We start from the raw sequence: 26,983 nt of genomic DNA, 5'->3' as shown, positions 1-26,983 counted from the left end.
TGAGTTACATTTCACATAGTAAGCTAAAGAAACAATGAATTGATCACCAGTTATTCTACTGGCATGACCTCTAGTGAAAAAACAAATAAATAAACCAGATAAAATTATAAATTAATTAATTATTTAGAAACTACATCAAAGCTAAATTCTATTTAAGATAACATGAGAAAAGCATTCTTTCTTATAGATAGTCTTCTTTCAGTACAATGATGTCCTATTTTTAACATGACAATTGTTATATTAGATTTAAGATTCTGGATTATGTACAATCCTGTTTATAGGGAGAAAGGTTCCGTGGATAGATGTGCCTTCTATATGCTTGGGATTTTTAGACCATCATTATTGTTCAGATTAGGGTGGTTGATAAGAATCTCACAGGCTTCCTTAAATTTATGTTCATACCATGTTTTGGTGTGATGTAAACAACTGGTGCTTTTCCAGTCAGTTCTATGTAAAGTGTTCAGGGCAAGATCAGAAAGGCCAGCTTCACCATAGTTATTATATTTAATGTGTTATTTATGTTCTTCTTGTCTGATAGGAATTGTGCATCCTGTTTCCCCTATATATGGTAAATTATGGGTGCAATAAATATGGTATACTCCAGGGGGTGGAGGGAGTGGGTCTTTGGGTGAGTTGAGTAAGCTTTTTAATTTTGCAGGAGATTTAAAGGTGGCTTTGAGATTGCATATCTGTAGTATTCTGCTTATTTTATCTGATGTTCCTTTAATGTAAGGAATGGTTATAGTTTTATTGTAGTCTTGTTTATCTTTGTTTTTTATTGAAGTCTTGTAGAGAATTTTGTTAATAGTGTTGTGGCTGTAACCATTTTTTAATAAAGTATTGCTGATAACTTTAAATTCATTTTTCAGCGCTTGTTCATTGGAGCAAATCTTCAAAGTCCTGTTTTTTAGAGTATTAATGACACCTAGTTTTTGTGTTGGGTGGTAGTAGGAGTTTATGTGTATATATTGGCTAGTATTTGTCGGTTTCTGGTAAACAGTGAAGGAAAGACTTGCCAGAAAGAAGATGTAACAAGTGTATCTAGAAATGGAAGTGTGTTCTGCATTTCAATCTCAATTGTGAACTGTATGCATTTGTGTTGTTTGTTTAGGTGGCTGAGGAAGGTGTCTAATGTTTGGCGGCCATGGAATCAGATAGCGAAAACATCGTCAGCATATCTAATCCAGACTTTGGGTTTTAAAGTAGAGGAATCTAGAGCATGTTGCTCAAAATATTCCATATAAAAGTTAGTAATTGAAGGGTATAATGGTGAGCCCATGGCTGTGCCTTCTTTTTGTAGGTAGAAAGTGTTTTGCCACACAAAATAGTCAGAGCGAAGTACATGCGCAAAGAGCTGTGATATCAGGAGGGAATTTGTCATGTAATAGAAGGATTATGTTATTGATTGGGACATTTGTGAAGAGGGCAAAGATGTTAAACTGACTAATAAATCACCTTTTTCCAGTGTGATGTCTTTGATTTTGTTTACAAAGTGTTTTTAATATAGGAGGGGAAATGACCTACTAACTTCTTGAGTGTTGATGCTAATTTCTTGGCTAGGTGATAAATGGCTGTCTATACATTCAACTATCTGCTTGAGCGATATGCTCTGTTTGTTAAATCTTTGGTAAACCAGAATATAATACATGCGCAAAGAGCCCATGTATTACATTCTGGTTATTTTGTATGGCAAAACGCTTTCTACCTACAAAAAGAAGACACAGCCTTGGGCTCGCCATTATCACCTCCTATTGCTAACTTTTATATGGAACATTTTGAGCAATGTGCTCTAGATTCCTCTACTTTAAAACCCAAAGTTTGGCTTAGATACGTTGAAGATGTTTTCACTATCTGATCCAATGGCCGCCAGACATTAGACACCTTCCTCAGCCACCTAAACAAACAACAGAAACACATACAGTTCACAATGAGATTGAAAAGCAGAACATACTTCCATTTCTAAATATACTTGTCACACGTCTTCCTTCTAGCAGTCTTTCCTTCGCTGTTTATCAGAAACCGAGAACTACTGGCCAATATATACACATAAACTGCTACCACCACTCAACACAAAAACTAGGTGTCATTAATACTCTAAAAAGCAGGGCTTTCAAGATTTGCTCCAATGAACAAGCGCTTAAAGATGAATTTAAAGTTATCAGCAATACTTTATTAAAAAAATGGTTACAGCCAAAACACTATTAACAAAATTCTCTACAAGACCTCAATAAAAAAACAAAGATAAACCAGACTATAATAAAACTATAACCATTCCTTATATTAAAAGGACATCAGATAAAATAAATAGAATACTACTGAAATACAACCTCAAAGCCACCTTTAAACCTCCTGCAAAATTAAAAAGCTAGCTGAACTCATCCAAAGACCCACTCCTTCTTCTGGCCTGCCCTGGATTATACCATATTTATTGCACCTGTAATCTACTATATATATAAAGGGGAAACAGGATGCACAATTCCTATCAGAGAAGAGGAACATAAATGACACATAAGGGGTGCTTATGTGTCATAAGAGTCAAAGCTGTATAACTGAGAGGAGACCTCCACATAGCCTTTAAAGGAATGCGGAGAACCAACTAAGGCTTCTGACCTAATGTCCATTCCTCACCTTCTCGTGGTACACCCTGATGGGTATCTACCAGGATACTGAACGAACAAGGATGGACTGGCAATTTGGGATTTAGCCGAAAATTAATAAAATTGTATTCTTATTGGCTTAAACCAATATAGAAAATGATGGTACAACATGACAAAATTTCATGCCGGCTGGGGCATCGCCCAGTTAAACAAGGATCACGTTGTTTTCACCAGGGTGAATGGCGAAAAGTCAGCTACCGGAACAAATCTGAAAGCACACCCCGACTCAACATCACCAGAGTTAAAGATCGGTACTATCAACATAAGAAGCCTGAATGGCAAAGAATTGGAGCTAGCTGAGGAATTAGATAAGTACCAGATTTTCTATAAATACAAAATGTTCAGGAAATGACAATCAAGGAAAAGAAGGAGTAGCCATAGTATTCAACACAAATACGAGGCTATCTTTCTTAAATGGCAGGTAGTCTCAAGTAGAGTGATGGGGGCAAATATCAGAATGGGGAATTGGACAATGAGACTTATTTGTGCCTATGGTCCCACAGAATGTTCTACTAAGGTAGAAATGGAGGAATTTTTTAATGCTTCAGAAAAAGCAACTGACACAATGAAAAAGGAAAAGTTGGTCCTTGTTGGGGATCTAAATAGCAGAGTAGGAAATGATTGTCAGACATACAAAATTATTTTGGGAAAATTCGGAGAAAAGAGCAAAGCCAATAATAATGGCAAATACCTGTTGGATTTCTGCTCAGGACATGGACTGGTTATTACTAACACCACGTTCAAACATAAAAATGTGCACAAATTCACATGGAGAGAAGAGGCAAGGAATAAGAAAAGTCTCATTGACTATGTTATCGTTGATAGTGATGTTTTCTTCCGGGTGCAGGACACCAGAGTGTACAGAGGAGGATTTGAAATTTGAAACGATCACTATTTAGTCTTGAGCAAGATAAAATTGAATTTCTTATTGAAAAGAATAACATGTAAGAAAGTTTTAAAGCGAATAAAAGTTGAGCAGCTCTCAGATGTGAACTGTAGACTAAAATACACAAAGATTATTTAAGAAAAAATGAAAGAGTTTGAGAACAGGAACCACATTTTGGAGATTCAGTGGCAAGCCTTGAAGAAAACTCTGATTAATTCAGCCAGAGAGGCATGTGAGGTTGTCTGCAAGGATAGAAAAATCAGAACTCCATGGTGGACACAGGAAGTTAAAGAGGCAGTGAAGGAAAAGAAGAAAGCATATCAAAAGTTCCTGGCTTGACAATAAGTTAGCGTGTGCTCTTCGAGTATACAGAGACAAATGTAAGAAAGCTAAACACTGTGTAAAACTAACAAAACAAAAGTCATGGGAGGACTTTGGCAAGAGCATAGAAAATAATTATCAAGAAGGTGATAAGATATTCTGGAGGTTGTTGAAGAAGCTTAGAAACGGAGGAAAGAGTGCTGTAAATGGAATTAGAGATGATAACGGTGACATAAAAAGAGGAGAAAAAGATATCATTGAAGTATGGAGTAATTACTTCGAAAAATTGCTAAATGAAACAAGCAGTGATAGCACAGTGGTAAAAACCACTCAACAGGCATACAGTCAGGAACACATATCCATACTTGAAGTAGAAAAAGCTATCAAAAGCTTGAAATTTGGAAAGGCAGCAGGAATAGATGATATTCGACTAGAAATGCTGAAGTACAGAGGTATAAAAGTCTTACAGTGGCTGCACTGCATAGGTCAGAAAGCCTAGACAGATTGACAAATTCCCGATGATTGGAGTAGAGCTCTAATAGTACCCATATATAAAATGAGAAATAAAACTGAATGTGAGAATTACAGAGGTATTTCGCTACTGAGTGTTCCTGACAAGGTGCATGCAAGTATACTTGAGAAACGGTTGAGAAGAATTGTGGAAAAAAAGCTTGGTGAAGAACAAGCTCGATTCAGGCCAAATAGAGGCTGTCAGGATCAGATCTTCACTTTACGACAAATAGTCGAGAAAGCATGGGAATATAACAAAGATCTGTATTTAAGTTTTGTCGATTTGGAAAAGGCATTTGACAGGTGCCAAGAGATAAGCTATTCAATACGCTACAGTTATATGGTGTCAATGGGGCATCATATCAAGCAATACTTAGTCTTTATTTGAGTTACAAGTCAGCAGTTAGAATTGAAGAATGTACAGGATGATGGTTTAATATTAAATCTGGTGTCACACAAGGATGTACATTATCCCCTCTGTTATTCATTATCTACATGGATCAGATTATGAAGGAAAGTGGTATTAAACATGATATCAGAATTGGAGGTGTTAATGTCAGCTCTTTGCTTTATGCAGACAATGTTATACTTAAATAAATCCACTACAAGTTTGCAAGATTCCCTGACTAAATTGAATAATTGTTGTAATAGATATGGTAAGAAGGTCAGCATTAAAAAGACAAAGACAATGAAAATAGGTAGAGTTGTTGAAAATGTCAACTGTGTTGTGAACGGGGGAACCTGTGGAACAAGTAAAACATTTCAGCTAGTTAGGCACGATTTTTACTGAAGATGGTAAATTAAATATGGAAATAGACAACAGAATTAAGAAAGATGGTATGGTAAGAAGTCAATTGAATAAATTCATATGGAATAAGAGAGATATTAGTCGAAACACTAAATTGGCTGTATACAAGACAGTGTTCAAACCAGTTTTAACTTATGGATCTGAGAACTGGGTCAGAAGTAAATCACTTGACCAAAGACTAGAGACCGCAGATATGAGAGTCCTGAAAAGGATTAGAGGCATGAACAGGTGGCATCAATGGCAATTTCATATTAAAAAGAACTTGAAATTTCATATTTCAAGAACTTGACATTGTTGGCATCCAGGCATGCGTTAGCAGAGCTTTTCTTAGTTGGTATGGTCACTTAAACAGAATGGGCGAGGAAAGATTAGCAAAACAAGTGTTCTCTGCCAGGTTGGCAGGAAAATGACCCAGAGGAAGACCAAGATATAGGTGGAATGATTTGGTACAATGTGCCTTAGACCAGTGGCTTCCCAAACTGTGGGCCGTGACCCCCTTGGGGGCCATGAAATAATGAAAACAAATTTAAAATGTTTTAAGACTAAGTAGATTTTTTTATCTTAAAAGAAACTTATTTAATTTTTGTTATTTTTTATATTTTAATGGAAAAAATCACATATTGGTTCACAAATTTTGCTTCCTGCGTATTTCGGCGCTTAATGAATATTACTAAATATATGCTTATTCATATAAGTTTCATTTCAAAGCAGAAATCTAAGAATTGCAGTTTCAAATATTTCACCTCATATTGACTTTTTTGTGTAGCAGTATTGAAACACATCCATCACATTAAATTGTTATTAAACTTCTTTTATGTTTTTAATTCTTTCTTTATTACTAATCATAATATTTAATGTTATATACGTAATATTTACGTAATATATGTAATAATTAATAATTTAATATTTAAAATTTAATATTTAATAAAAACGTAATATTTGCATTTGATTTTTGCAATATTCACTGTGTATGTTTTGTATTGAATAAAAATACAATAAATATTATAATAATATATGTCTATGTTACGATTTTTTTCGAGGGGGAGCCGTGAAATATTGTAATTTTTCCAAAGGGGGCCCTGACTCCAGACGTTTGGGAAGCACTGCCTTAGACGATAGAAATATAAGATCTGATAATGATAATAATGGAATCTTAACAAGTAACAGGCTGATTTGGAGAAAAATTGTAGATAGGATGTTAGTAATGATGTAAATTTTTCATGTAGTACTATCATATCCTGTACACCCCTTGAGGGTACATGTCAGGAATTTGATGATGACTATGGTGAAGCTGACCTTTCTGATCTTGCCCTGAACACTTTACATAGAATTGACTGGAAACGCACCAGTTGTTTACATCACACCAAAACATGGTATGAACCTAAATTTAAGGAAGCCTGTGAGATTCTTATCAACCACCCTAACTGAACAATAATGATAGTCTAAAAATTCCAAGCATATGGAAAGCACATATTCTACCCACAGAACCTTTCTCCCTAAACAGGACTGTAGATAATCCAGAATCTTAAATATAACAATATAACAATTATTTATTATTCTTTCACTAGAGGTCATGCCAGTAGAATAACCATTGATCAAATCATTGTTTCTTAAGCATACTGTGTGAAATGTAACTCAGCTTGTCCTTGTATATTTGTATATACTCCAGATGATTATGAAGGTCGATACATCGGGAAATTAAAATAGTTATTTATAACACAGTTGTAAAGTCAATCTTCTTCTTCTTCTGCAGCTTTTCACACTTAAGTAGGGTCGCTGTTTGTGGTGTGTCTCCTCCACAACGTCCTGTCTTGGGCTGTAGCCACATCCAAGTTCTTCATCCTCAAGTTCTCCTCCACCATCTCCCTCCATATCTTCTTTGGCCGTCCGCACTTCCTCTTCCCCTGCACATGCATCTGCATGACCTTTTTTCCCACACACTCTTCCTCTCTCCTCATCACATGACGAAACCATCTCAACCTTGCCTCCTGTATCTTTGCTCCTAAGTTCGTAACTTTCACCGTTTCCCTTGCATATTCATTTCTCAGACGATCCTTTCTGTTCACACCACACATCCACCTAAGTATTCTCATCTCTGCTACCTCCAACCTGTTGATGTTATTTTTCCTCAGAGCCAAGAGCCACAGTTTCCAAAGCTTACGTCATAGCTGGTCTCACTACTGTCCAGTGAATTTTGCCTTTTAGATTGATCGGCACCCTCTTATCACATAGCACTCCAGCCATCTCTCTCTCCCTCTCTCTCCAGTTCCTCCGTCCTGCTTGTATCCTGCATCCCACTTCCCTCTCAGCCTCATCATCCTCTTTCATTGTTGAACCTAAGTATCTAAAGTCACTGACCTTCCTGATGACATTTCCTTCCAGCTCCAGATCCATCTCCTGGCTGCTATCTACTTTGCAACACATACTCGGTCTTACTTCTGCTCAGTCTCATACCTCTCTTCCAGTACTTTCCTCCAACTTTCCAGTTTGGCTGCCATTTCTTCTCTTGATTCTGCACACAGCATGATGTCATCTGCATACAACATAGTCAGGCACGTCTTCTCTCACTTCCTCTGTCACCACCTCCATCACAATATTAAACAGGAACGGACTTAATGCAGACCCTTGATGCAAGCCAACTGTGACTGGAAAATTTTGTCACTCCTAGGCAGGTTCGAACACTTGTCTTCACATTTCTCTGCATCTCCTACACCAACCTGATATATTTCTCCAGTACCTTCTTCTCCCTCAAACACCTCCATAATTTCTAAAAGAATGCTGATCACTGTGTAACACTAAAAGAAAGGATTCAATACACTTTCCTTCATAGTATGCACTCTTGTCACACACATGATCTAACATCAAACCATCTATCTTTCTGTACTTCTTTCAATTCTAACTGCTGACTTACAGCTCAAATAGAGACTGTGTATTGCTCGATATAATGCCCCATTTACACCATATAACTGTAGTGTGTTGAAGAGCTTTCCTTTTCACACCTTGTCATATGCCTTAGCTATTTCTCAAGTATGCTTGCATAAATCTTACCAGGAACACTCAGTAGGGAAATACCTCTGTAATTCAATTTTATTTCCATTTTTATAGATGGCACTATGAGAGCTCTACTCCAATCATGCAGAATTTGACCCTCTGACTAGGCCTTCTGAATTGTGCAATGCAGCTACTGTAAATCTTTTATACTTTCATATATGAGCATTTCTGGCGTACCACCATGCTGGCACTGCTTGTTTCATTTAGCAATCTTTCAAAGTAATTAGTCCAGAAAAATTTATTTATACCTATAAAAAGATAAGCAACTTATAGTAACTGCATGTTGATATTAATGTGGCTTTGGTGTGATTCACTTCTAATGAGCTGGACACTCCCTTCCTATAAGTTTAGAAACTTATAGAAAGGGAGTGTCAGCATGTCATTTGGCAAATGCCAAAAGCATGCTAGTAGGACTCCAGTATCGCAATTTTTGTATTTTTTTTTACAAGGTTGTTGTACAAGTTTGTTGTTATTCTATACGTTCATTTATTCACTTGTTAAAAAAAAAAAAAAAAATAGTGCAATTTCACTATACAGCAATCCCTCGATTAATGTAACCCCGATTAGTGCGTCATTTTTTCGATACCCAAATTCAATTAGTGCACCTACATGCATATTAAAAATAAATGTTACAGATTTTAAAAATTTTAGATCTATACATTTTTCAATTGCTAACTATTTTAAAAAATCACTCACCAGGATGAAATAATTTAGTTACCGATTTGAAACATTTTACAAAGTTATTTTTTAATGGCATACTATGCTATTTCAATGTACACTATGTTTCATATTTACTGTCAAAATTTATGTTGTCTGCTTTACATAGCATTTTGCTGAGCATATCTTGTGCAATTGTTTTTCTTACTTTTTTATTTTAAATTATTTTCGTAACATTTAATCATGAGTAAAACAATTAGTGAGCAAAAAATAGCAGTGTGAAAATGATTCGAAAAGTAATCTGATTGGAAGAAAAACTTGAAATAATAAAGAAAAATGAACAAGCCGAGTCCAGAGCAAAGATAGGACAAGAACACAAAAATGGGTGAATCAACTGCTGAATACAAAGAGAAAGGTAAGGCTGCTTCAAGTTCATGAATGCACTCGAAATCAAAGTATTATAATGATTGAATTAGAGAGACTTCTTTTTAGATGGATCGAAGATTGTAACCAAAAACGGATCCCGCTAAACACTGACCTTATTAAATCAAAAGCATTGTCTCTTTATAACCCTGGAAAGAAAGGGCTATCAGTGATGGAAAAGAAGAATTCCACGTTAGTGCTGGTGATTTGAGCTTTTCAAAAAGAGAAATAGCCTACATAATGTTCTAATCACAGGCAAAGCTGCAAGTACAGATAAGGAGATATCCAGAGATTTTGAAGAAAATTGTGTAAGAAGGGAGCTATTGTGATCAACAAATATTTAATGTCGATGAAACCGGCCTTTTTTTGGAAGCAAATGCCTTCCAAGACTTTTCTAGCCAAATCAGAGAAATCTCAGCCTGGTTATAAAGTCGCAAAGTTGAATGAAATTACTGCTAGCAATATGTGAGCCGTTTGGAAGCACATTCTTCCATATAGTGCAAATGATTTTAGAGGCATTTCAAATGAATCTAAGTTAATTAAATCTCATTCTGAGAAGTTGAGTGATTCTGACCTGCTAAATTTAGATGCACAGCAGGAAGATCCTGAAGAATATGAAGAAAATTTAATCACTGACAAGCCCAAAGAGGTTTCACAGAAACAATTTGAAAATAGTTTTCGTACAATCGAAGTTTTTAAAGAACAATGTTTAGAGACTGACCCTGGTGAAGACAGAACCAGTAAAATTTTCAGAAGAGGCAATAGGGCCATACTACCATCAGTTGTATGAAAAAAAGAAACAGAATGCCCACCAAACTACGTTAGCTCAATTCTCTGTTAAGAAGCAGAATGATAAATTTATATTCTGAATATGTTTTATTGTCTTTCAGTTTCATGGTTTTCCTTTAACTGGGCCCTGAGATATACCCTAATTCTTTTATAAAAAATTTTAGGGTCAAAAAAGAAATCTGAGGAACGAATTATACATTTTCCCATAAGTTATTATATTCGATTAATGCGCCTGTTTTAAAGAACGCATTAGCCGCATTAATCAAGGGATTGTATACATCAAGCTTTTCCATTTGAACTACTTGCATTAGGTATGAATTATCTTGTAGGGCACAAGAAAGATCAGCATAACAAATATAAGATAATATGTAATTGGCTTCCTAGTTTAGCTCAACTACAAATTATCTCATAGCCAGCAGTCATGGTGTCAAAAAATTTTCCCCCACTAACTGTAATATTATATATGGGGATGGATGGATGTATAACATTTTCTTCAATGGTAATTTCACAGAATGAGATTGCTCAGCCTATAGTGTGATAGTACTGTGAATAGACATTAATATTCTTAACTATGAATTAGAAGAAGTGAGGATTGTATCTTTAGGAAATACATAAAAAGGCAGTGTTCTTTCACAGAGTAAGAATAATTTCACATGTGAGCTTGGAGTTGAACTGGAAAGGAATAGTGACTAGCCATTGTACGTGTCTTTACAGATTTAGAAGAGAGTCAAGGAATTATTGATACCAGCTGAATGGTGATAAACATTGATCATTGAAATATCTGTAGATAATTAGTGTAGCTGAAACTGAATTCCTGTGTGAAAGAGAATGGAGGGAATGAGATATCTCATTCTCCTCTTGATTCAAGAAATTTTAGGGAACTCTGAGGGGAGACCACCCAAATTACAATAACAGTTTTCACAAAGGTTGGGCAGATTGTGATTTGTATAGAGTTAATAGTTCTTCAGAGGTCTGATACCAAAACACGTTGGTATCAGACCAAATCAGATATCTTAGATATATCCACGGCAATAAATATGTTTTTTCAAACATCTTCCCTGTCAAGGCTGGCGAATCATATGCTTATTTGCTGTAGGTAGCTATATCATACTGTAATTGTTACTGACAGTAAGAACTGTGCATAAATGCCTTTTTTTAAATTAAAAGTGTTTTTGTTATCATGTTTAATAGTTCCTTTCTTTTATAGTTACACAGTGATCAGCATTCATTTTGATAAATTATGGAGACAGCTACCTTGTTATGATTTCATTTTAATATAAACCAAAATAATCACCTGATGTTTTGATTTCATTTCAAGGTATTATTTGGAGTATACACATATGGTAGGATAGAGATTACACATAATTAAATTAGAACAAAAACAGTATTGATGATGGCCAATATATGAAATAAGAGCTGAAATGATTGCTTAGAGTCCTAAAGTAGGGATTTACTGGAAAAGAAGTCATGTAGGGTGAATGTGTGCCATCAATATTCTTGGGATTTTTGCTATTATTGTTTAGATTACAATGGTCAATCAAACTTTCATCCTTATCTAAACCTAAACCATCCTAATCTAAACAATAATAGTGGCCTAAATATTCCTAGAATATGGATGGCACATTCTGCTTACATAACTTCTTTTTAAATAAACCCTCACTTTAGTACTCTATAATTTCAGCTCTTATTTTATATATTGGCCATCATCAATACTGTTTTTTGTTCTAATTATGAGTAATCTCTATCCTAACTTTTGTTAATTTATCTGTTAGTAATTTCTTGCTAACAGATAACAGTACTCTAGATTTGATGTAGTAAATTTTTTTTCACCAGAGGTCAGGCCATTAGAGTTAACAGTTGACCAAATCAGTGTGACATTAGCATACTATGTGTATCATAACATAGCTTGTTTCTTTGTGCTTTATATGATGACCTAGATATGAAGGTTTAAACATTGGGTGATTATTTTGTTTTTTATTAAACTGAAATTATTTCTATAATATGGTAGTTGTCTCCATAATTTATCACAATATTTATTAATTATTGTTAGGATTACATTTGCAAAATAACCCATTACTTCTGTTTTCCTGAAAGGGTGGTGAAGATATTTTTCTTGAGGTAGCCTAATTGACTGCAGTGTCCAGAGCTAAACCTCAGATGCCTAAAATGCTTAGGGAACTTCTCTGCTGAACAATTTCTTACTCTGTACAATCCCAAATCCCATGAACATTGGAAAACTGCTCTGATGTTTGGGTGGTGCACCTAAGACTTCCCTAAAAATTCTTAATGCCATTCAGAAAAGGCAGTCTGGTTGGTTAATGATGCTTCTCTTGCACTCTCTTCAGCCACTTTCCCATAGAAGATCAGTTTTGCATTGTATCTCTTTGAGAGATATTTCCATGGTCACTGTTCAGCAGAACTAGCATCCATTATGCCTCCCATTTTTGCGAGATCTATAGGAACTTGTGCTGCAACTGTTCAACATCCTTTACAGTCATATGGCATACTCACTGAACCTACTACTCTTAGTCATCTTTCATGTGCCTTTCACCCCAATTCTATTGAACAGCCTACCTCATGAAGCATTTCCAAAGGACTGCAATTTTCAACAGTTCAAGAAGAATGTCAACAGATTACTCTTTTCCTGATCCTGTCCTCACATGGCATCTGTTTACTATAAGCTCTTTTACCTTTTATGTGTGGGATAAATATATATATATATATATATATGTATATAAAAATCATGAGTGTTAGTTTCTAGTGAGGAACTGATTTTTGTGGTTCCTGCAGTGACTCTTAACTTGTTTTTAGCCAGAACTGTCCCTTATGCTTTCTGGTTGTGTTGATCATTGCTTTCTTCGGTTTTTATCACAGTTGTCTGTGGTTTGGTTCCTGCTCAGTCTTTCACTTTTCATAATACCATTGCTTATTTATGAGTACTGTTTGCATCCAAAAGCTGTTGGTCTGATACCTTTATTCAGCTCTAAGCAAGATAACAATTTCTATATCAAATACCCTATATATAATCTTGCATCCTTTATCACTCCTCTGAAGCTATCACCATCAACAATAATGTGATCTTAGAAGCCTTTTCTTATTTTTACCATCTGTTCTCTCCAGGTGAACAAGCTTATATTGTAGAGCCCCCCCCCCCCCCTAACAATCTACATTGACTAGTTGGTAAGTGAGAAAGAAAAGACGTGAAAACATAACTTATCAAAGGGATTTTATAGGATTGACACCAAAGACTTTTTTTTCAGTACATAACTGGAAGGAAAGAGAATAAGGGGTCATCCCAGGAAATTGTATAAAAGTGTTGTTAGCAAATTACAAGATTTTTTGCTTAGTGGTGAATGGGCTGCTTGCCAGAGGTGATTGTGATTGCCCTATCAGTGCTGGAGTTGAAGAAGAGGCATGACAGATATTGTGTGACAAGATGAAGCTTTGACTCCATGGAGATGCCCAAGAAAACAGTAACATAGTAATACTTCTTATATTGCTGGGTACATTATCAATTCTGTTTGTTCCAGTAGCTGACATATTGATGCTTATCCTGATTCCATGATGAATTCTCTCCAATCTCTCTTTTTCTCCTTAAGGACTATCAGTTTTGTATTCTGACATAGAAGGTGACTATACATTAAGTGGGAGTAATAGACTTGTATTGTCTCTCTGTCATTTAGAATTATGCTCTCTCTCTGTTTATGATTGTTTGGTGTTTTATGTAATAATTCATTAGAATGATGCTGATATGAGTATTACAATGTTGAAATATTTGCCAGTCTGGTTATCGATGTACTCGCTTTCTAACCAAAATTCTGAGAGATCAAATTCTACCAATGACATAGTCCATGAAAGTCTTTCACTGGTAGATGATTATTGTTGTCTGGTATGAGATTATCACTTTGCTTATGGCCTGAAGTGGTTTGGGGGAAAAAAAAACTGTTTAGTCTCCAGAGTAGGGCTTCCAGATTATCATTTATTTGTTTATTTTTCTCTTATTTTGATACAATACATAAGAGATAAAAGAACCTATAGCTGCCATGTGATGTGTAACAGGTGAATGTTAAGAAAGAACAAGTTTATTGGCATTTTCTTGAAGAGCTGGAAGTTGTAGTTTGGGAACATTTCGTGGTGAAAACTGTTCCAGAGGATAGAATAGATGGAATAAATGGTGAAAAAAGTTCATTGTGTGTATGTAATTGTACTGAAAAATGTTGTTGGGAAGCTACTGCTCTTGTGTGGAGGAATGATGGTTGACAGTTCAGTGGCCATGGATTTACCTGTAGAGCTAACATAGTGCATCAGTGAGATACAGACTGAAGTGAGTCTCTGAGAGAGATCATCTTTGAGCCGAATTGCTCTTCACTGGACATGATCAAGAAGAATACTGCTCCAAACATGTAAACAGTATTCCAAGAATGGACAGATTTGGGATTAGTATAGCATCTGAAGATTGGCTGGTTGGTGAAAAGTAGCATCTTGAGTGGAAAAGAATGCCTCTAATAGGCTGAGGAAGTTATTGGTGTAATGTGTTTATGCCCAGAGTGACTGGAGGTAAATGTCAGCCCAAGAAGAAAGAGAGAGATCTGATCCTGTCTGGTGAATTGTGCATTACTTATGGTAAGAGAATGTGAGCTAATTCCTCTTTGTAAAAGAAATGGCAAGACTGCAAGTTTTGGGATGTCTGAACACTGCATGGTTTGTTGAATGAGTGGGATAAATAGAGTGTAGTCTAATCCTCATGCTGTTATGTTATAGGTTTATAACTTTTGAAGTGTGGGATTTACATTATGGCATTATTTTGTTTTGGTATCGCTATAATTTTCTGCTGCTAATATTATAGTACATAAACTAAAATACAAAAGTATATACTATTTTTGACGTACAAAATTTCCTTAACTTTATCACTGTTGTTAAAGTCTGTAATTCTGGCTAGCAGTGAAAACTTAGTCATGATGTACAGGACTTCTGTCCAGCTGAAGCTGCAGCTCTGTGCACAAAATATGGACAGGTAAATTAACTGTTTTGCTTACATTTTTAATAATTTTAAGATGATTAAAAAATCAAAGTTGATTATCTCAGCAATTCATGTGTTCCTCTTGAATTTGGTCTGATATTTATATACAATGCAAACTATACAATTTATATACAGTGTTGTCCAAAGCCTAAGGACAAACATTATTTCTGAAGATTACAACTGCAAATTCAGATGAATCGGCTTGTAACAATTTGTATAACTGACAATTTTGAGTAGAAAGCAGGTATACACATTCAAATTTTCGAATTGTGCCCATAGGGGTCGCATGGCAACACTCAATATGATAAAAGACAAAGGACTGTACTATGTGAATTGTGTTTGAATGAAGCTCTTTTTGTGAAGGGATTAAGTTGCAAATTTGGATGTCTTGTAATAAACACATCAACTATTTCACACAAGGAAGAATTATTGGAAAGCTTGAAGAAGGCTGCAGAATTACTATTATTGCCAGAGAGTTTGGAATATCACAATAGCATTGTATCCAGACTTTGGGCAGCAATTCAAACCAATGGAATGTGTTCCAGGCATTTGTTAAGAGGTCTCCCTTGCTCGACCATGGGACACGAAGACAGATTTTTGGTTATAACAACAAACGTAATCGATGCTTGACAGCAGGTCAGCTTGCAAGTCGGCTACATTCAAGCACAGGTATGCAGATATCTTGTCTTACCACAGTATGTCAACAAGTAGGCCTATGTGCCCAAAGGTCTGTAGTCTGCATCCTTTTATCCACAGCTCATTGTAGAGCACATTTTCAGTGGTGATGTATCCATAAAAATTGGACAAGACACCTGTGAACTAATGTATTCATTACAGATGAGATTCATTTTAGTCTTTCCTCCAATTCTAGATGACACTTGATCTGCTGTGAAAGTGGTGGTGGTGCTGGGATTATGGTGTGGGGAGGCATTTGCTTAATGGACACACCAAGTTGCAAGTACTGGAAAAAGAGTCTATGATTGGTGAATGATATGGCAACTAAGTTTTTCAATGTCCGAGTGTTCCATGGTGTTGTAGGTGAAGAATTCATTTTTATGGATGACAATGCCACATCACACAAGCAGTGGAGATACTTCTGGTGGCCAGCACACTCCCCAGATCTCACCCCATAGAACACATTTGGGATGCAATAGGGAAATGCATTGCTGCTCAAAATTCCCCTCTAGAAAACAAAGAAGCCTTATCCTTGCTCTCAAGGAGGAGTGGATCAGTTTGCCTCAAAATCAACTGATATTTTCCTTAACTTAGTGACGGGGAGTCAGATTTAATGCAAAATCCATTCAAGTTGTCTGTAGCTGAAGACCGATTCAGGAGCAAGAGATATGTTTAATGAGAAATCAATCACAGAATTTTGGCCCTTGATATACGATTTCTACCCAAAAGTGGCAGAAAGAGCTATTCATATATTGCTTCCATTTGTGTTGACATATCTTTGTGAGTCAGGCTTTCCAACTCAGTTGCAAATGAAAACAAAACAACAAAGTTGGTTGAAAATGACTTGCATTGTGCCCTTTCAAGCACTTCTCCTCCAAGAATTGGTGAAGGAAAAACAGTCACAGGTTTTTTATTGACTGTAATCTTCATCTGAATAAAATGAGTTAAAATATCCTAGCATTCTTTTGAATTTTTTGTTTATTGAGGTATGCTTTAGTTTAATCCATTAATTAGTTACGAATATAAGGACACTACTTTTATCTAAGTTTTAAAATCCATCAACATTTTCTATTACTACTAAATTTGTAAAACTCTACTGTAAAAATAATCCCAGTAAATGTATATGTACTAATACCAAAAATAGATAAAAGATTTTCAATATTATTTGAATGCACCTTTTAGTCAGACAATCTTGGAAATTGGGGGAGAATGATATTCAGACATACTTAAAAGGAATACATGGAGCCAAAAATGGTTGGGAACCACTGATCTAGAAGGCCTCAAATATTCTTTTGCTGGGAGAAGAGTGTGGATAGTGAAGAAACATGGCCGGTAACATGTGGTTATGGAGAGCCATTTAGACAGAAGAAAGAATTCTTTTAGGAATGTATATGGGAGTCTATGGATTTGTCTGAAACTAGTTGTTTCTTTTCATTGGTGTACAGAAGGTAATCTAGAAGGCCTCTAATATTGTTTTAGTTGTAAAGGAATATACAGTAGCTCAAGTTTGGAAAGAGCTACTATATATTCCTTTACAACTAATAAGGCCGACAATTTTGTTGGCCTTATAAGTTTAAACCCCTTATTTTGGATACTTCTGGCATTTCTAAGCAAACCTAACAGTTCATTTCTGGTTCTGTGACAAGTCCTACCAACACCATTTTTTGGATGTGGATTCTTCAAGCCTCTCCCCCCCCTCAAGCCATTCCTCTCTATCACACCTAATCCCAAAACTTTCCCTTGGATTTAATGCCTCCCTTTCCATATTCTATGCCATCTCAGACCTTTCTTCTCTATTCACACATTCCACACCACTTATGAGAAGTGTAAATGGTGAATACATAAGTGAAAGTGTGAGTACATAGACAGGGAGAAAAATATCTCTCTGACCACCCTGACTTTCCTGGTTTCTTTTGTGCTCCTGCTCTCTCATTCGTTTCAGTTATGCCACTCACATTTATGAGCTCTCCTATGTGACTTTACTGCGCTTCTGCATTGCAGTTATTACTATCCTTTCCAGCAACAGTCTCTCTAGCTGACTCACACTAAAACCATTTAAATGAAGTCTGTGTCATTAAATACAGTTCCACTCCTTTCTCTTCACATACCTCTGTTCGTATATATATATAATCTTCACTTTCCATCTCTCCTCTCTCTCTCTCTCTCCAGAGGGCACCTGTTCATGATGTAGGGGACCTCTCAGTGATGGTACTGGCTATTTTTATTCATCCTCTCTTTCTTTGCTCAACTTCTTCTGAGCCTTTTTTTTTTTTCATCCTTTCTTCCAGATCCCCATCGGTTGGATCAAATGCCATGCCATCGTGTTTGTCATGTAGTGCAATCTATGGACATCCAGAAAGGGTGATCCTGGTAATCTTGCACTAATTTGACCTATTTTTCAAAAAAATTTGACTAATTTTCAAAAAGATGGACAGTCCTGGATGGTCTGGCCATGATCAGTCAGTTAGTGAGATTGCCTTTAAGGGTCAGTGGTGTTGAAGTAACTACCCTATGGGGCTTAAAGTTTGCTGTGGTGCTAGTATAGTGTATGGGGTAGTCCTAGTGTTCCACTCCTGAGCGCTGTTATTGCTTGCCAGTCAGTGGGCATTCGTGTGGCTCCATAGTGGGTGGGGAGCCCTGGCACTGAACAAAAATCTCTTGAGCATGAATTCTTCATCTACAAATGTTTCAGGGAGTCTTAAGAAGGTCCCAACCAAGTACCCTAGAGCATTTGATAAAAGAAGTAAGAAACAAAAGTTGTGATACCAGTATGAATGTACCAGTTTTTCCTCATCATTCATGAAACAGTTGAAAAGCCATAGGGAAAATGTCATGCTTCTTTATTCAGAAGGGCTTAGAAGGACTGGCAGGATTTCCCAAAACAATTAAGAAACTACATTCTGGTGGCATTCTTGTGGAGACTTCGTGTCAGCAACATTCTGAAAAACTACTCATAGCAACATGAATGGGTGGAATACCACTCATAGTAACATCTCAGAAAACACTCAATTCTTGAAGAAGACTGATATCAGAATGGGATCTCCTTGATGTTCTGATAAGGAGATATGTTTAGAACTTAAAGATCAGGAATCGACAGGTATGAACACATCCTGATACGTAATGATGCTCACCTGGTTCTAGCAAGGAACATCATCCTTACTTTTGATACATCTAAGTCTCCAACATTTGTAAAAAGAGGTATCACAACTCCTGTTAAACTCCCTAATCTACTGAGATGCCATATTTCTTTAAATGTAAGAAATATGGACATATCCAAACTGTCTGTTGTGGCTCTATCACCTGTAAAGAGCATTGCAGTTATTACAGGTAACATGATAACAAATCTTGCTCTGCGAAGAAAGCTAAATGTGTCAACTGTCAGGGATATCATCCATCTTATTCCTTGCATGCCAGAAGTGGAAATATGAAAAAGAAATTCAAAAGATTAAAACTGAACAAAAAATATATCTTGATGCAAAAAAGGAAGTTAGCCACCAGTATACTTGTCCTGAGCTCCTCTTATGCTGAGGTGGCAATTAAGAAAATGTCGACACTAACTCAAAAACTCATATGACTATCCCACCATCTGATAATTTCATCATACCTGAACTTGATTGAGAGTGCTAAAAATGTTTCTATTTGATGAGAACTTACTTATCAAAAAACTATAGTAAGAATATCACTTAAAGATAAATCACCAGACATCCCACAGAAAAAAATTAATACTTCAGTATATACTGAATGTAAATTAAACTTACTGAATAATCCTAAGGCATCAGATGATGTATTGAATATTTTTCCAGAGAAAGAGATGGACACTGGTGATGGCCGTCAATAATTATGAAAGTCAATAAATATAAACCTGACAATGGTAAGTCCTCAATCTCCTGGAAATCGGACAAGTCTATGAAGCCAAAACAATAGGAAAATTTTTATAATGGAGCTGTCATAGGTTCACTAAAATATAAAATATCAAGAATTTGCGGTAGAAACACAAGCCTTTTTGTTTCTGTCAGAAAACTTATTTAAACCCAGTGGAGATCTTACTTAAGGAATGGTCTTTTTCATGGTGGAGTAGCTATTCTAGTGGACAGCATACTCGTTTCCATCAAGTCCAACCTTAATACTGCTCTGGAATCAGTAGCGATTCACCTAGCCATGGGATTTCTTATTACAGTATGTTCAAACTGTTTACCATTGGTGCTGAGTTAAATGAAATTGATCTTGATTTCTTATCTTGACTGCCTATGCTTCTTATGGGTGAATTTCATGGGCATAACAGTACGGGACAGTGCCAACGCAAATTAATGAGGTCATATCATTGAATGAATCCTTGATAATAATGACCTCTCTCTCTTTTGAATAATAGCTTCACTACTTTCTTCCATATGTCTACCCACTCATATTCTGCAGTTGATCTTACAATCCACTCACCTGCAATTTTTCCTCTGCTCATGGGATTTCAAAGACAACATCTATGGAAGTGATCATTTTCCCGTTATTTGCTCAATGTCTCCACATAAAACATGCTCTCCTACATGGATGTCCATATGGAAAATGAACCAGGCTGACTGGAAAACTTTTTCCCATCTTGCAAAATTTAATGCTGATACAGACAGTCACATCTACCAGTGAAGCAGTCAAGTATGTAACATTGTATTGTTCAGGCAGTTACAACCTCAGTTCCAAAAATTCTTCATCTTGATTTCCACTATACCCAAAGCCTTATTGCAACCCAGAGTGCCAGGCAGCAAAAAAAGTTCAAGACAGAGCATGGGGTATATTTCGTAGATACTTCACCACATCAATCTTAGTAGTTTTTAAATGTGCTCAAGCCAAAGCATGTTATGTGAGACATCAGAGACAAAACCAATCTTGGATCCAATTTATATCATCAATTAATCAAAATAACCAGTGCAAAAATTTTAGAGATAAAATCTGGAAAATGAAAGGTATAGAGAACACAGAGTTTGTCTACCTTTGACCATAATGGATCTGTTGTTGCTGATCCCAAAGCTATTGTAAACATTTTAGCAACAGCGTTATGTCTTCCTGAATTTTTAATATTGAAAGAGCAACCAAATTGGTGGCTAAATTTTTCTCCCAATGGACTTGAACCATACAATCTTCCTTTTGTTAAGGAGAGGCTAAAAAGATCTCTTTTATTGTCTCACCCAGTGGAATAAGTTCTCATGGCATCCATTATGAAATGAAAAAACATCTTCCATCATCTTCTATGGATCTCCTTCTCTTAATATACTGCAGAATACTTACAAAGAAAGAATTTCTGGATTCTTGGCATAAGTCAGAAACTTTTCCTTTCCCAAACCAGGAAAGGATCCAACACAAACAAATAATTATCAACCTGTTGCTCTGACCAGCTGCCTTTGTAAGATATTAAAGAAAATTGTTGGTGCCAGATTTCTCTAGTTTTAAAAAAAAAAAAAAACAATTTTTTCTCCAATATGCAGTGTAGCTTTTATAGACATCATTAAATTTTGGATCATTTAGCCCATTTAAAAGCTTGTATCAGAGATGCATTACTGAAACAAGAAGATCTAGTTTCAATGTTCTTTGACTTATATGTTCAAAGCTGAATTATGGGTCTCAAGTGTATTGTTCTGCAAGGCAGAATAGCCTGCAATGGTTGGATCCCATCCATCATCAGGGTATATGAATAGCCACCGGTGCATTTCATACATTGCTCACTCAATGTCATTATGTTGAAGAAAATGAACTCGCTTAGACAGATACAGTTGTTTATTAACTATGTCCTAAAAATAAAGTTTCTTCCAAAGCATCCTATGTGGACTAATCTCTTTTCTTTACATTGAGAGGCTAGAGGTTATATATCACACACGTCAGACTGCCATATGTACTTTCTGTGTACTTTACAGGCTATCTCATCTCCTGTCTATAATCCATATCCAGCTTTGTGAGGTTCTACAGCAGCAGTTATAAAAATTGAGGATCCTTGATTATGAAATTCAGCTGTACTGGATCCCCAACACATTAGAATTAGAGGAAATGAGACTGTGGTTGTAGCTGCTAGATCAGCTCATACTTTTTCAATGTGCTGTTTGACAATATCATATATAGACTACTGACAGTTTATAAGATTAAAGCCAGTTGCCCAATGGCAGTCATTCATAGCAGGAATTACTGACAACTAAATTGCATGATATTAAGCCTGAAATTAAGTATTGGCAGTCTTAGTCATCATAGAAATAAAAGAGAGGAAGTTGTTCTTGCTAAGGCTCTGCATAGGTTTCAGTTATCTTACACATTCTTATTTACTGAGAGCTGAAGAACCTATGTGTGAAAATTTCAACAGGTGTCTTACCATTTGTCATATTCTGGTGGATTGCTAGCAGTTCACACAACAGAGGAATGAAATTTTTATTTATCTGACTGTGCTACATACAGTTATCAGACTTGGACAAACTGCATTCCATTTTGAACTTTTTACAAAGAATTAATTTAAACAAATAAATTTGATTATAAATTCTGTTTATATGTAGATACTGCATTACTTAACTTATTTTTTACATGCATATTATTTCTACTTTGTCTTTATGACTCTTTAATACCTTGTGTACTGTTATAACCTTTGCTATTGTGCAGATAACTTTTGTTGTCCTTATGCCAATAAACAATAAATCAGCCAACCGACTTGCCATCTCAATGCATACTATTCTACCAGGGGAACACACTTTCTTACCTAACTCTTGTCTTGCTTATTCTGCATATCCAGTTCCTCAGTCACTCTGATCATTCTTTCTCCAAGAAAACAAGCCTCATACACCTCTTCTGTGGATCTCCTTCCCTTAATATATTGCAGAATACTTACAAAGAAAGAATTTCCTCTCTTATGTGGCTGTCTTTCATTCCATCTTCCTTACATATTTACAATTCTCTCATTTCACATTATATATGCTTCATTTATTGCATCATCTTTATCAACACCGCTCACGTGACTCTCTCTCACTGCCACTCTCTCTCTCTCCTTGTCAGTTTACCAGAGATTGAATAGATTAAAAGGTAAAGACTCTTTAAATCAAAATGTCTCCACATAATGCCTTGAAGGAAGGAAAGAATTTACCACAAATTTTATCCAGGTAAATGGAGATGTACTAGCCTATATGTTTAATAAAACAATTGCTAAAAGAAAGGATTCTAGAGAATATTGCCAAAATTAATACATTACCTTTGGAAGATATTTCATGCAGAATACTTTTGGTCACACGCGCGTGACCACATTTCTTTAATCACTTGGAACTGTTTTACAAACTTGTGAGATCTTATCCCAAGTGATATTTATAGTATTAATCATCTTGTAAAGTTTAAATGAATCTTTGACTTAGAATTATGTGCTACAAAACTTATAAATATCTATATCCTGCTTTTTTGTTTTCCTCTTAGAAATATTCTTCAATTACTAGTATCACATAGTGCTGCTGATTAATGCAAGTTATACTATGATCATAATTTATTCAGAAAAATAACTTTGTTTGTGATTATGTAAATTATAGAATAACTTTGTGTCCTAGTATATAATCCTGAACAAAGTTCACTTTCAAGAAATTCTATTAATGTGCTAGAAACTTCTAACTCAGTTACAGAAAACCAAGTATGTGATATTTCTGTTGATGACATAATCAAAGATGATAAAGGATTTAACAGTTAATAGATAATACAACAACTTGGATTACTAATCCTGATGAAAAAAAAAAAAAGCAAATGTTAGCATTTATGCATAACTTAATTGAATTCATTCCACAAGTATTTTCAGATGATATGCTTTCAGTGTCATATATGAATCAAGTAGAACATTCAGTGCATATTGCATCTGATACTCTTGTTTATAAAACAGTATCAAACTCCTCAGAAAGATAGAAAAATTTTGCAAATTATTAGACAGTTATGAAAATGCTGTCGAGAAGTAAATTTCTGGGGTAGTCCTTTTATTAAATTGAAAAGCCAAATGAAAATTTCTGGTTTTAGATCTAGAAACAGTGTTACCAAATCTGTTGATTTCTTCTTATGCATGGGATTGAGGAATTATTAACTGAATCTAGATGGAGCAGATTCCTTTTCAAAACTTGATTTGAATTGAATTTCCTTTAAGAAAAGAAGATGAAAAATATTGCATTTTACCGTTGAATGTTAGAAATTTCAGCTTTGTGAGCTGAAATTTCTTGCACCTAAAGGAAAGCTGAAATTTCCTTTAGGTGCAAGAAATTTTGTAAGTTTCCTTTCAATCTTATAATGAACTCAGTATTAGCTGATTATTCATGGAAAGGAGTCCTACTATTCCCAAGATGGTGTTTTCATTGAAGTGCTCAAAATGCATATTCTTCTTGAATTAAGTTGAATATTTCAGACATGAGATCAAATGCCAAAGCTATTTTGGATTCCCATCCACTAAAAACTGTAAGGCCTGTATGAAGATATATGGGATTGATAAATTTTTATTGGAAGTTCATTCCAAATTGTTCAACTCTCATAAAACTTTTAGTTCATTTAACAAAGAAAGGAGTAAGATAGGGAAAAGTAGAGCAAAAAGCAGTCCTATTTTTAAAAAATGGAAACTGGAACATGATGTTAAAACATTAACATCATATCCCAGTCTTTATTGTTAACTTTACCAGTTTGGTGACCTGATGTTAATGTTTTATGTTAATGTGTATGCATGATCTTGTTAAAGATCATGCATACATATTAACATAAAATACTGAAAGCAAACTGTCTAATTCACTAAAAAATTTTAAAAAGTGGAAGGAAACAATAAAACATCAAATTCAGAGGGATCAGAAATAAACTCACTCATGAAATTATCATTAGAGAAAGGTGGGACAAAAACAGGGGTGGATCAAATTGGGTACCCTTATTTCAAGGATTGGGTACCTTTATAACACCCCTCCATGTGGGGCACCTGTTCGTGGTGGAGGGGGGACCTCCCAGTGTACTGGCCCTTGGTACTGGCCTTTTCATTCTTCCTCTTTTTCTTTGCTTTACTTCTCCTGAATCTTTTTCACTGTTCTTTTTCCAGACCACCATCACTGGGATCCAACGCCATGTTTGCCATGCAGTGCGACCCGTGGTCATCTGGAAAGGGAGATCCTGGTAGTCTTGCACTACTTTGGCCCCTGCTTCGGCAAGATGGGTGGTCCTGGATGGCCCAGCCAGGATCAATTGGCTAGTGGGCTTGCCTGCAAGGGTCAACGGTGTTGCGGTAAGTCTCTTACCCCATGGTCTGGGGTCGGGACTGCAGTGCCAGTATAGCGTCCAGGATAGCCCTGGCATTCCACTCCTGAGTGCAGTCTTTGCTTGCTGAGTAGTGGTCGTCCATGTGTGGCTCCGTGGTGGGTGGGGAGCTCTGGCGCCGAATTAAAAATTACTTAAATATGAATTCTTCATCCTCAAATGTTTCAGGGACTCTAACAAAGTCCCAACCAAGTACTGATAATATAGACACAGCATATGGAAACAGAAGTAAGGAACAAAAGATATCGGATACTAACATAAATGTACCAACCTTTTTAATCATTCATGCAACAGGTGAAAAACCAATTGGGAAAATGTCACCCTTCTTTATCCAAAAAGGTTTAGAAGGATTGGCAGGACCTCCCAAAACTGTCAAGAAATTGCGTTCTGGTGATAGCATAGTGGAAACAATGTGCAAACAATATTCCGAGAAACTACTGAGAGCAACGACAATGGGTGGAATACAAATTGCAGTAACACCTCACAGAACACTCAATTCCAGTAGAGGAGTGATATCTGGGATCTCCTTGATGTTCCTGATGAGGAGATATGTTCAGAGCTTAAAGATCAAGGAGTGACAGGTATGAGGTACATCCTGATACACAGGGATGGTCGCCTGGTCTCAACCAAGAACATCATCCTTACTTTTGATACACCTAGGCCTCCGACATCTGTAAAAGCAGGGTATCTTAGCTGTCCTGTTAGTATGTACATCTCTAACCTGCTGAGGTGCTTTAAATGTCAAAGATATGGACACACCAAAACTGCCTGTCATGGTTCTACTATCAGTGCCCGATGTGGTAGTAAAGAACATGATAATAAATCTTGCTGTGAAAAAAAGAGCTACATGTGTCAACTGTCAGGCAGATCATCCAGCATACTCTCTTGCATGTCAGAAATGGAAAGATGAAAAAGAGATACAAAAAATTAAAACAGAACAAAACATAACATATCAGGATGCAAAAAGAAAGCTGGCCACCATTACACCTGTTCTACGATCCTCTTATGCTGAAAAAGTAACAATTAAAAAAGTGCCAGAAGCAACTCAAACATGTATGTCTATTCCACCATTTGATAATTTCACCATTCCTGAACTTGAGTTGAGTGCATTAATCACAAGACCTATGGCCTTGCTCCAGAGACAACCTCAAAAATGGTCCCATTCGATGAATGGGACCATTGGCTGAGAAAGTATTAAGGATGTGATTTAGTTCAGTGGTTAGGGCTTAGTCATTTGAACAGATTAGTTTTGCCTTTTGAATAGTGTCTTAATAACTCCATACTGTTGTGAGGGGGTGTGTGGGATTGTTGGTGAATGTATCTGCCTGTATGGGTGGTTCTATAAACTGAGAAAACCAAGGTTCCATCAGGTTGGTGGGTGACTAGTTCATCTAGGAAGGGGAGGCTATTGTTTTTCTCTTTTTCCAGGGTAAACTTGATTCTAGGGTGTTGGTTGTTAGGAAGGAGAGGAGTGTATCCGGGCCATGCGGCCAAATATTGAACACATCATCAATGTAGCGAAGCCATATGGTAGGTTTTTGTGGGGCAGAGTTTAAGGCTTTCTCTTCAAAAGTCTCCATAAAGAAGTTGGCCAAGGGTGGGAAAAGTGGTGAACCCATGGCTGTCCCCTCTATCTGTTTGTAGAATTTTTCCTGCCAAACGAAATAGCCTGAGTTCATTGTGAACTGAAATAGAGCTGAGATATCGGGAGGAAATTTAGCTTGGATTAGCTCTAAGCTTTCTTTGAGGCGGACATTTGTGAATAAGGAGGAGACATCAAAACTGACCATTATGTCATTATTTTGGAATGTAAAGTTTTCTATACTGGCTTTGAAGTGGGCTGAGTTTTTTATGTGTCATGGTGTGTTGCCAGTATAGTGCGAGAGCGCTTTGGCTAAATATTTAGCTAGTTTGTAAGT

General features: G+C 36.1%; 1 protein-coding gene across 4 annotated transcripts in view; it reads left to right on the top strand.

Moving 5' to 3' along the window:
• The window catches only part of LOC150093914 (unhealthy ribosome biogenesis protein 2 homolog), a 393,653-nt gene that overhangs the window by 352,538 nt on the left and 14,132 nt on the right, over nt 1-26,983 (top strand). For all 4 annotated transcript variants that reach the window (XM_090412865.1, XM_090412866.1, XM_090412867.1 and 1 more), the window contains one exon: nt 15,014-15,116. In XM_090412865.1, coding sequence (XP_090268991.1) covers nt 15,014-15,116 — 103 coding nt within the window. The remainder of the gene's footprint in view (nt 1-15,013; nt 15,117-26,983) is intronic.

This window comes from Typopeltis vanoorti, chromosome 23 (genome assembly GCF_054136105.1).
Source record: "Typopeltis vanoorti isolate ZY-2024b chromosome 23, IOZ_Tvanoo_1.0, whole genome shotgun sequence".
Lineage (NCBI taxonomy): Eukaryota > Metazoa > Arthropoda > Arachnida > Uropygi > Thelyphonidae > Typopeltis > Typopeltis vanoorti.
Note: the sequence above shows the minus strand (reverse complement) of the source record. Positions and strands in the feature narration are given on the sequence as shown.